Raw genomic sequence first — 13158 nt, forward strand, 5'->3', positions numbered from 1 at the left:
TTTCCCCTTTATGCACTCAATGCAGACTTCAAAATTTGCCAAATTTAGGGGTCCAAGAATTTCATCCGACACGAGCCTCTGAATTCTCTGTTTAGATATGTGACCTAGGCGCTTGTGCCATAATAATGCCAAATTCTCATTTAGTTTTCGTTTTGTACCTGTTTGCAGTATTTCATTATTATAGGAATTTAATTCAAGCCTATATAGATTATCCACCAAATGACTAGAGCAAATATTATTCGAATTATAGAAGAGACTGACTTTATTGTCTCCGAACGAACAAAAATAACTTGATTTTTCCAAACGAGAAACAGAAACCAAATTCTATCTAAATGACGGTACATAAAATGTCTCTAATAAATTCAAGTAAAATTCACTCGTGGAACATAATCTAAAGGTTCCTATAGCTTCGACTGCAACTATATTGCCGTCTGCCACATAGATATATCTTTTAGCATCACTTGGCGGTCGGCTCCACAGGCAACCCTGCATAGTAACACTTACATGAGTAGTGGCAGCAGAATCTACCCACCAAGTACCAACAGGTGCATAACTTAAACTATCCTCAGAACAAACGAAAGTAAGAATTATACCCTTCTTTACATGCCAGGTAGCATATTTGGTATAATCCTTTTTCATGTGTCTCACCTTCTTACAGAAGAAATAAGTTGAAATTTGATCCTGTTTCTTAGCCTTTTTCTGCTGAGAAGGCACATCTGCAGTAGTATTATGCTTTCTTTTATACTGAGGAGATGAAGGCATGTGAGCACTTTCAGTCTTATCTTGCTGTAACCTCTCTTCTTCTTGCACACAGTGAGATATAAGCTCATTTAAGGACCAAGTGTCCTTCAAAGTGTTATAACTCACTTTGAATTGCCCAAAGTGTGCAGGAAGGAAAATCAAAATGAAATGCACGAGTAAATCTTCAGACAACTCTAACTTTAGTGCTTTCAATTTTGAAGCAAGATGAGACATTTCCATAATGTACTCCCTTATGTTCCCTTTACCTTTATACCTCATGGAGACAAGTTTGCTCAAAAGACTACTTGTCTCCGCTTTTTCATTCTTAGTAAAGAATTTTTCAACATCTTTTAGGAACTGTTTGGCATCTTTATCCTCAGTAATTGAGCCCTTAAACGCCTCAGGAATTGAGCGTTTAATGATCATAATGCTCATTCGATTGGATCTCTCCCACTTCTCTATTTTAACCTCATTGAGGTTTTCCGGAGTGGAAGTTGGTTTCTCCTCTCGAAGAGCTATATCTAGATTCATACAACCGAGAATAATCTCCACGGTATCCTTCCAAACTTAAAGTTTGAACCATTCAGCATAGGAATACTGCTGATTTGTGTAGAAATATTGGTAGCTAAAGCCATAGTTTCTAGATTAGAACAAATAAACATACAGTAAATATTAGTTAAATAATGGAAAAAATCCATATTGAGATATCTAGAACAACATTAATTTTCAATCTTTGGATAGAAAATTAACTGTAAGTGATACTCTCATTGGAGTAATCAAATATTGTCAAAATTCATGTCACACATTAAGCATTTCTTTGGACCGACTTAATGCGCACATGGAGACTTAAACTTAGCAACCTATTTATTACCGCATATATTTTCTATTAATTGGCCAAACAATAACCTTCTTTTGGGCCGATTATTGATCGCATAATTAATAGAAAATAAACAAAAGTGTGCAATGCTTATTATTTGGCCAAACAATAAACTTTCTTTGGGCCGATTATTATCCGCATAAATAATAAGCATTACTTTATTCTTAATTTATCACCCAAATATTTATTTACCATCAATATGTGTATGTAATTCGGCCAAATATAGACCTTTCTTTGGGCTGACCAATATTCGCATGAATTACATATTACCATATTCCTAATGTTTTAAATAAATTAATTTTCACAAAAGAGGCTACTTTGACAGCATAATGTTTAATCAATCTATTTCAAACTAAATCTTTATAAAATAAATGGGTATGATAATCCAAATGGTTACCAATTTCTTTATGTAACAACAAAAAATACTTAAATTCCAAAAGAAATTAAAAAAAAAATTTTGGTATCTTTTGAGACCTTAAAAAAAACATAATTATAACTCTTGTACTAAAAAATTCTTGATCCGTTAAAATTAAAATCAATCTTTATAAAATTAGTGGGTATAATAATCCTTATATCCCAAAAAGATAATTCATTAATTTTATACTAAATTAATAGCACATAGAATTAGATATGAAAATATCAAAGTTTAACAATGCTTTATCAATATTTTAAAATAAATCAATTTATTACTTATTAAAAATAAAAATAAAATTTTTGCCGAATCGAAAGACTGCCTCATAAAATATATACATGCGTGCCTCAATGTAAATATATACATGCTTCAATGTATAACCAAATAATGATATAAATGAATGACGGACAGTATATATATATATATTCAAAAGCAACCGTTGGCAACCAAAATGGCGCTATATACATACACACTGACACACACAATCACAGATATAATACATATATATGTATATTCTTATATCATAATGTAATAAGAACCACATATACATTGATCTATGTATTAATTCAGTAATTAAAAAACTAAATATTTTCGATGATTAAATTATGGATGGCTCTGATACTACTTGTTGGAATAAATTAATTTCAATAACTCAAATTATCCATATTGAATCACAAAAAATATAACATAATGCGGAAGCGTACCTTTATTCATAAGAGTCAGAAATTGTTGAAAGAGTTTGGATCTTGTGGTTCTTTCGATCTTCCTCAATCAAAGCCTTCTGTATTCCTAGGTGGCTGAACTGTAACTCTTTTTAGACAGCTTTAGTATATTAGAGACCGAAATCCTGAAAATCTATTTAATTTAAAACAGCATAATTTATAATTATAATTAATATATATATTGCCCACAGATAAGTTAGACATAAACTTGTTATCAAATAATATTCTAAACTTAATATCAACACTTAATTAGAGAAATAATAGCAAAATTTACATCAAATAATGTTATGATTGTTATCTCGAGAACAAATTGACTTTTAATTTATGTTAATAATAATCACACTTAATTATATATGAAGTGATATTCTATATTGAATTCAAATTACTAATTGATACTTAATTACATCTGTAAAAGGATATGTCACATCAATTTTTTATTTGATGAGATCACTAATTATCATTTACTTATATATACAAATAAAAATTTTAGATTAAATCATACTCTAAATTCACCTTAAAGATACGATATCATTTTAATAAAAAATCAATAAAATTATATCATTTGTATAATTATATTGATAAAATAATTAAAAAATATAAAATTCTAAATGAACTAAGACTAAATATTGGATGAATAAATTTTCACTTTAAATTTCAAATCACTTTAAATGAAATAATACTTTATTTTAAATAAAAATTATACTTAACAATTAATTACAATCCAAACACCATTCTTAATTTTAAATTAAACTTCTAATTTTTATTAACACAAAAATATTTTAATCACTAATAAAATTATAATTATTAACACTTAGTAAATATTTAATTTAATTATAAATATAAATAATTGTCTGATTTTTTAGATTTAAATTAACTGTTTAATTAATTAATATTTTTTAATATGATTTATTTTATTTATATTTACATATACAAATTATAACTTACTTTTTAGTTTTTTTATTTTTGTTATTGAAAGAGAAAAAAATTAAATAAATTTATTATTAAAAATACTAACCTAAAAATATATTAGTATTTTTGAATTTGAATCATATATAGCTTGAACCTATGGTTTGGCCGTTTGGTTTAATACGGTTTAATAAAATCAGACCAAATTAAAAAGTAAATCATAAGGCCACTTGTTTCAATCAGAAAAGTGACTTCAGAAAAAGTCATTTTTGATGACTTCATCTAAGTGGGCGCTAATTTGATTTTGGACTACACTCTTAATTAATTTGGCCAAGGCTTACATCATCAGCACAAGAAGTCACACAATGGAGAGTGTAGACTACCTTTTGGTCCTTTTGTTTGGAAAACCTTCACAGAACCGGAATGCTATAGACTTTTTTTTAGGATATAAAATTATACATTATTTATAAGTGTAAAATATCTCTCCTTAGGAGCTAATTTTTAAAGGTTGAATGAGGTTAATTTAGTCTCAATTCTGATAATATATCTAATGTGTCAATATATAACTTTCTTTTAAAATTGCGAATAATGTAACAATTCAATATAATTAATGCAATAAAGGTCGTATTTAGATACCTATAAAACTTTTTAGTATACGTATAAAATTTAATTTTAATATATTAATAATATAAAATATTTTACACAGTTATATAATTATATTTATTTTTTTAAATGATAATTTACGTGATTAATATATAAAATAATTATTTTTATTAATGTATTATTAAGTAATTAAAATATATAAAATTATTTTACATTAAAAATTATCAAAATTTAATTTATATATAAATAATAATTTTTTAATTTAAATTAATAACTAGCTATACAAATATACCATGAAATTCCACTGTTATTCGATAGTAATTATTTATTTGATTTGATGTACCGAAAGTATTTCAAATAAGCCACTTTTTAACCACCAAATAATTAGCAGACTTTCTCCTCTCATATGTATTATATTCGCAAATATTTGATACTAAAATAAATTAGTTAAAAATAATTAGAATTTATTTTATTTAGTATTTTTTTAATAAATATTAAATAAAATAAAATTTGATTTTTTTCTGATATTATCATTTTATATTTGTTAGAATATGATTAGGATTAATTAAATTAATTAGCATTATTTAGTATATTTATATATTTATCATAGGATATTATGTTTTTATTGTTTTGATTCTTCTAGCATCTATATATACTCAATAATACACCATATTTTTTTTCAGTTTAGTCTCTTATTTTTAACATGGTATCAAAAGTATAGGTTTCTTTCTCTTTCCATGAAAATTAGTTCATAGTTCATTTTTTTCTCTCCTCCGACAGTATTCTATCCATGCTTTCGCTCACTTCCCAACATTTTCTTCTGTCACCGCCATACCATCGTCTTCGTCTCACTGTTATGAGTACACGGAGAACAGCCCCATCACTGGAAACTGCCGGACGTGCCGCTGCAAGGCCCATGCCCACTCAACATTTTTCTCTATCCAGATGCTTCTAGAATTGTTGGATTTTCGGCAACGATCAACGGTCTAGGAGCTTCACACGTGTCGTGCATAAGTGACTCCCACCAACTCGCTTCCCAACCCGTGTGTCGCTTGGTCTGACCCGCTGGTTCGACCCGCATGCCCAGTCACTCGTCCACGTGTCTTTCTCCTCCACTCTTTCATTGCCACGTGTCATCCTTTTGTTGACGCATCTGTTGACGTGGCAGTCAGTGGGACCCCTTCTATGATTTTTTTGTGAGCTCTTTTCGATTTTGTCCTCCGTTTTTTCGATTTCTGTCCCGATTTTGTAGTTTCTTCTCTTTTCTCGTCTTTGTATCTACTATCATGGAAAAATCATATGTTTTTGCTTTCACAGACAAAAAGGGTACATTCTGTCGCAACTCTAACCGTTTTGGGTACCTCTTTTCAGACTGTCCTTCTATTGAATGTCAAAAATGTAAACAGAAATGTTACATTGGCTCTAATTGTCCAACACTATTCTGTCATTATTGCAAGCTATTGGGGCACTTGATTACTACATGTCTTACTCACCCACAACATTCAGATCAAAATAAGTATCATTCCCGTTCCAACTACACTAATAAGAATGTGCCAGCTTCTATTGTTGTTGCTGCTACTACTGACTCCACCAACTCTACTTCTCTCAATCCACCTTTTGTCTCTCCGTCCAACATTGAATATCTTCTTAAGCTACTTCTCTCCTTTTCTAGTAATACCTCTGCTACTCTTTTCACTCCTCTAGGTAATTCTAAATGTTATTTTGATTCTGGTTGCTTTACTCACATGTCTCTTTTGCGTCATCCTTTTTCATCTTTGTCTACCACCACAAATGCACCTTCTGTCAACATTATTGATGGTTCCCTCTTGCATCCGACACATAAGGATTTTATTTCATAGTCCAATCTTAATCTCTTTGATACTTATTTTATTCCAAAATTAAACTTTAATCTTATCTCTATTGGTCAACTTGTTGAACTCGGTTTTGATGTCAATTTTTTTTATTTCTGGTTGTCGTGTGCAGGATCGTCGGACGAGACAGATCATCAAGACTGGACGTAAGGTCGGAAGGTTATTTGAGCTCGAGAATCTTCATATTCCTGTGTCAAATCTCTGTGCTATTTTTTCTCCGTCTACCCTTCACTTGTGGCATCACCGTCTTGCCCATAGCTCTTTAGAAAAATTGCGTTCTCTTGTGTTTAAGGGTGTTTTAGGTCAGGTTAATAATGAGTCTTTTGATTGCATTTCTTGTCAAACAACCTGCTTTATCTTTTCACAATAATTCATCTCTTGCTTGCTCTCCTTTTAATTTTATTCACTTTGATGTTTGGGGCCCCGCTCCCATCACTTCTATGGAAGGGGCTTGATACTTTGTAATTTATATTGATGATTATTCATGCTTTACTTGGGTTTATTTGATGACTAATCACCATGAGCAATCTCAAATTTATATTAACTTTGCCACTATGATTAAAACTCAGTTTTCCATGGTCTTTAAAGTTTTTTGACGTGATAATGCTATGAAATACCATGACTCTAAACTTTTAACTTTTCTTGCTGAACAGGGTACTTTGTCTGAGTTTTAATTTCTTGCCCTAGTACATCTCAACAAAATGGATGGGCTGAATGCAAACACTGTCACATTCTTGACTCTGTTCGTGCATTGCTTTTTTCTTCTTCGTGTCTTGCGTACTTGAGGTGAAGCAGTTCTTACTGCTGTCTATGTTATCAATAGACTCCCTTCTTCTGTCCTTGGTAACATTACTCCCTTTGGGCATCTTTATCATACTTCTTCAGATTACAATTCTCTTTGAATTTTTGGTTGTGTCTATTTTGTTCTTCTTTAGCCTCATAAACATAATAAACTTGAACTTTGGGCACGCATGTGTTGTTTCCTTGGTTATGGCATTGAACACAAGGGTTATCATTGTTGGAATTCTCTTTCTAAACGTATTCATATATCTTGTCATGTTTAGTCTGGGAGCATCGTATGTTTTCTAAGTTCTCCTCATCTGACTTCATTCCTTCTACTCAGTCACCATTTTTCACTAACTCCAATGTTGATCTTTTATCTAGGGATGATTCTACATGTTCTATCTCTAGTCAATCTCTCGAGCCTTCTACTCTTCCGCCATTTTCATCTCCCGATGATTTCAGACCAGACGATGATCTTGCTCCTATTGTCATGCCTCTCCCTTTAATCATTCTTCTAGGGTAAGAAATTCACCTCTCCATCTTTTTTATTATCATTGTTTTTCTAGTATTCTTCATCACCATGAACCTCAGTCATTGTGAGAAGTCTCCACAAATCCAAATTGGCAGCAAGCAATGTAGGAAGAAATCCAGGCACTTGAAAAAGTATATACTTGGGACTTGATTGATCCTCTTTCTGATCACGAAATTGTGGGTAGTAGACACTAAAAGAAAAACACTAAGAACCGTCAGACATTAGTGGTGAGCTTTTCGTCGGATTTATTGTCAGATTTGACAATAAATTCGTCACCCTAAAGTATTACTGTTAAAGTTGATGTTCCGACGGTAACGTCGACAGTAAAATTTGGAGGAAAAAATAAATTTTGGCGTGCTAGCTACTGTCGGATTTACGAGCGAGTAAATCCGACGCTGAACCTTACTTAGTGAACATTGCGTTTTCGTTACATGCACCACGCTACTGTCGGATTAATCCGCCGGTAAATCCACCGATAATCTTCCTCTAAATTTGAACAACAAACCTTCTTGCTCTTCATTTTAAAATTAGTTTCACTCTCTAATCTCTCACCTTCCCCTCTCTCTCTCCCCCCTATATATATATATATCCTCTCACCTCTCAGTTTCTCTCTAACTCTTGCCGCCTCTGCAAAGTCTGTTGTCGCTACTGTTGCTGCCCTGCTCTACCGCCAATGGAAAGATTGCCGCCGCTGCTGCTGGAAACGCCCCCTTCTCTATTTTTTGTTCTCGCCGTTGCTGCTTTGCCGCCGCTGCTTGAATCATCCATTTCTATCTTCTCTCTTCTAATTGCTTTGCATTCCAAGTTTTCATTGAATCTATTTTTTACTTTGTTTAATTTCTTCTTTGTTAATCTTAATTTCATTTAGTTGATTTTTAGTAATTAATTTAGTTAGATTAATTTATGATTTAGTTTATTTTAGGTGGTTAGGGGTTTTCATTGAATCTATTTTTCATGCTGTTTAATTTCTACTTAGTTAATCTTTATTTCATTTAATTAGTTGATATTTAGTAATTAGTTTAGGTAGATTAATTTCTGTTGTAGTTTATTTTAGGTGGTTAGGTTAAGATAATTTAGCTAGATTGATAGGTTTTGATCTCTACTCCATGTGTTTGGATTATTATATGAGATTGCTGATTCTTGTTGCTAGGATTATTTGAATTGGTCTGAATTATTAATTCTGCGTTCTATTATTAATTTTGTTGAAGAATTGTTGAATTTCTTTGATCAATGCTTAACTATTTTGATAATTTGCTGGTTGTTGCTTTGTTAGAAAATCACTATTTTAATGCTTATTTTTCTAATTCATATTGTTGCTAGAACTGCTGATTTATGCTGATTAATTATAGTATTTTACTGTATGTATTGTTAGTGATGTTTCATCATGTTATTTTGTGCTTTCTTGAGTTTGTATTTCAATTTTTTTGAATTATTAGAATACTTTGAAAGTTAAAATATTTTGAAAAATTATTAATAAAGTTAGAGTGATTTGTTAGAATGTTATGAAAGTTAACTAGAATACTTTGAAAAAAAAAAGATAGAATAATGTTATTAGAATGCTTTGAAAGTCTAACTTAATTATTTTAAAACTAAAATACTATGTAAATTCATTCTTTTTTTTATTTACCAAACTAAATCACTTTTTAAATTATTTGTTATTTCTTGAGTTTCTTCTTATGTTATTATTTATTGGTGTTTGCTATGTTATTCACAGTACAGACATGATGACAAATAGTAGAGGTAGGTCGAGTGGGACACGTGATCGTGATAGAAAACGGACTTCCACTGAATCTCCCAGGGCTGCCCAGTCATCGCCCTCTACCCCGTCGACCCCTGTGATGTCACAGGCAGGTCCATCCGACCAGCAATTTATCATGGTCTTAAACCCGAACTGGGTGCCTCCTTCTGCTACACCCCTTTGCAGATGCAGCGACGACATGTAGTTGTGAGTTTAATTTTTTAAGATTAAGTTTGTTTATCTTAAGATTGTTTATGTTAAATTTGTTTATCTTATGTGTTTGTTAATGTGCGGTTTGTTCTCTGACAGGTTTGCACCGAATCTCAATCCTTGCACACGAGAGATATCCGAGATTATTAAGTCCATGTACGACCATCTGTAGCCGACCTACACGTAGATCCCGATTGAGACCAGAAAGCGCTGGTTTCAGAAGTGGGCGGTAAGAACCAAATTTAGTTAGAATTTATTTACTGTATTTAAACTATATTTGAACTATATTTTATTCCAACTAACTAATGTTGGTGAATCACTTTGTAGATCTAAAATTCATATTGTATTCGGAGCATAATCTCATGATCCGAAAAATCTACGACCACTGGGCAGCCAAACGTTTTTAGCAGATGATGAGCGATGTTCGTCAAGGGAAAGACCACCTGACATCATGGATCCGTCCAAACATCAAAAGTGAACTGGAGGCTCATTTTAGAGATAACGAGGGGTTCAAGTGTCACCGTCTAACGAATATCACCAACAGGACTTCGCCCAGGTCGTCACGGTATACGAGTGGGTCGGCAACCTTCATGAAGACGAAGACGAGACTGGTAAGAATTTTGGCTTTGTTTTATGTTACAGTAGTTACTTGAATTAGTTTTTTAATTTGTTCAATTATTTTATAAGTTACTTGTTCTGTTGATATATACTTATATAGTCTTGTATGAACTGAACTAAGTGAAGCTGATATAGAACTGCTTCATCGGTTTAATTTTTTTATTATCAAGTTACTTAAGTAGTTAGTAGAGTTTAGTTAGTTTAATTTTCAGTTTAGGTAAATTTAGGTGGTTAGGATAGATTAGAATAGGTTAGATTAGGTTCTGAGATTATTAAAAAAATGTTGGATTATTGAACTATTTGCTGATTCCTGCTGTTAAAATTGTTTAAAAAATACATGACTGTGAAAATAATGATGGATATTTTGTCTGGATGGAACCCTTCAAGGGTGGATAAATCTAAATTTCAGGGGAGACTCTTCAAAATTTTTATAAGATTTTTTGTGAAATAAAAAAATTAAAATTATGTTTTGAAATTAGAATTAAGATTTCTTGCTTCATATATATTTGTCTATCATTGTTTAATTTGTTCGTTTATTTTGTTGTTTGGTTAATATATTAATTTGTAGTCTAAGTCGTTGGATCGTGAGGCGGCACTGGCGGAGACCTTCAAGTATACCCACACTTTGAAGACAAATAAGAAGAAATTTATTAACAAGCGGTGGGGGACCATTATGTAAGTTTAAATTATTCCTAAATTTCAACTTTATTTAGTTTAAATTCAATTATTTAACTATTATCCTAATCACAACTAACGTGTATGACGCATGAGGAGTATCAGCAGAGATTGGAGGTTGCAACCCAACAATCTCAGCCGCCTAGTGGAGCCGATGAAGCCGACTCTGAGACCTTAGTCGTGGATCCCGATAGAATTTGGTGCGAGACTGCTTCTGAATCGCCACTTCGGGTTGGGCTCGTTCTTCGCCAGTGGCCTCCGCTCCTCCGCGTTGGCGGCTTCCTCTGCCACCAGCTGATCCCCAGGAAGTTTTTGACATGAGGGAGGAGGTGTAGAAGCTAACACAGGAGCTTCACAAGTAGCAGGAGCAGTCTGAGCAGAGGTATCGATAGATTCTTGCACACGTTGTCGTCAGCTCGGACTTGATGGAGAAGCTAGAGCAGCTCGATTGGTTGCAACAGTAGATAGAAGAGTACAGCCAGCAGATACACGCTGGAGGCAGCGGCGCTACTAGTTCTAGCGGCGACGTTGTTGGTGGGGCACCGACGACAGCATCTACTCTGCTGCCTCAGTAGGGGGATCACGACGCCGACGACGACAACGACGATTATCAGTATCTATAGGGGGTTAGGGTTTTATGCATTTTTGTTTGTTTAGGATACAGTACTCTACTTTTTATGGTATTTTATTGTATTCATACCATTTATTTTTAATAAAATAATTTGTTAATTTCTGTTAATTTAAGATTTCTGGTAACAATTTTGTTAATAAGAGTTTTAATTTGATTTGCCTGTTAGTCGTGACTAAATTGTGCCAAAAAAATAAAATATAAAACGCCTATCGGTGGATGTACCATCGGATTAATCATCAACTTAGACTCGACAATCCATTGAAAACACCAACGGAAAATTTGGTGGTAATTAGTGTCGGACGAATAAAATCCGCTAGTAAAGGATTTCCGACGCGGTTTATATTGTCAACTACAAGACGACGGTAATCAATTTAGTGGGGGACTTATTTGATTAATCCGACGGTAAATCCGATGGTAATCATCATTTTTCTTGTAGTGAGATGGGTATACAAGATGAAGATTCGCTCTGATGATTCTATTGACCGTTATAAAGCACGATTGGTCTCTCAAGGATGTACGTAAAGAGTATGGTATTGATTATAAAGAGACTTTTTCTCCTGTTGCTCGTCTCACATCTGTTCGCAGTCAGAAAATGGTCTCTCAGTTAGATGGATGTGAAAAATGCATTAAGAAATGGTGATTTGAAAAAGAAGGTCTATATGAAACCACCGGTCCTTCTAGCAAAGTCGGTCTCCTTCTTAAGGCACTTTATGGTCTTAAGCAAGCTCCTCGTGAATGGTTTGAAAAGTTAAGCACCACTATATACAATCTCGGGTTCACTTGCAGCCCTCATGAGAATTTTCTCTTTATTCGTAAAAGTGAACATGAAGTTGTTCTTCTACTTTTATATGTTGATGATATGATCATTATTGGAGATGATGTTGATGGTATCTCTGCTCTTAAAGCATCCCTTCACTACACTTTTGAGCTGAAAGATCTTGGTTCTCTTAGCTATTTTTCTGGCCTTGAAGTCATATCCTTAGATGATGGCATCTATCTCTCTCAAGCTAAGTATGCTTCTGATCTTCTTGTTCGAGTCGGAATTACAGATAGTCGTACTGAGTCTACCCTTCTTAAGCCTAATGTTTAATTTACTCCTATGGATGACACTGTTTTAAATAACCCTACTCTTTATCGACAGTTAGTTGGAGGTCTTGTCTACTTGACTGTCACATGACCAGACATTGCCTATCCAGTTCATGTTCTTAGCCAGTTCTTATCAGCTCCTCGTACTACTCATTATGTTGTAGTTCTTTGCATTTTTCGCTACATCAAAGGCAGTGTGTTTCATGGTCTTCATTTTTTTCCCATTCATCCTTAACCCTTTAGGCGTACACAGATGCTGATTGGACTGGTGATCCCACTAATCTTCATTTTACTACTGGTTATTGTTTGTTTCTTAGTGACTCTCTCATTTCCTGACGAGCCAAAAAATAAATGTTCACTACACGATCAAGTACCGAAGCTGAATACTGTGCTCTCGTTGACACCACTAATGAGGTTTTCTCGATTCGTTGGCTTCTCGAAGACTTGGGTGTCCCTCAGTCGTTCCCAACTGATGTTTATTATGACAACCGCAGTGCTATTCAAATTGCTCATACTGATATTTTTCATGAACGCACCAAACACATTGAGATTGATTATCATTTTGTCCAACAACGCCTTCTTATTGATGTTGTTCGTCTCGTAACTGTTGGGACTCTAGATCAAATTGCTGATATCTTTACGAAGGCTCATCATTCTACTCTTTTTCGGACTCTAGTGTCAAAACTCAAGATGGTATCTTTAGCTCCCACTTGAGTTTAAAGAGGAATGCTAGAGTATAATTAGGATCAATTA

At 33.2% G+C, this 13158-nt stretch overlaps 1 protein-coding gene across 1 annotated transcript; it reads right to left on the reverse strand.

Moving 5' to 3' along the window:
• Positions 1-457: 457 nt before the first annotated feature.
• LOC148546787 (uncharacterized) lies at positions 458-5179 on the reverse strand. Its single transcript, XM_088499362.1, has 3 exons — positions 5066-5179; positions 594-1065; positions 458-486 (listed from the first exon to the last, which is right to left on the reverse strand). The coding sequence occupies exons 1-3, from the start codon at positions 5177-5179 to the stop codon at positions 458-460; spliced, it is 615 nt and encodes a 204-aa protein (XP_088355488.1).
• Positions 5180-13158: the final 7979 nt, after the last annotated feature.

Source organism: Arachis ipaensis, chromosome B9, assembly GCF_059453495.1.
Source record: "Arachis ipaensis isolate K30076 ecotype BB chromosome B9, ASM5945349v1, whole genome shotgun sequence".
Classification (NCBI taxonomy): Eukaryota; Viridiplantae; Streptophyta; class Magnoliopsida; order Fabales; family Fabaceae; genus Arachis; species Arachis ipaensis.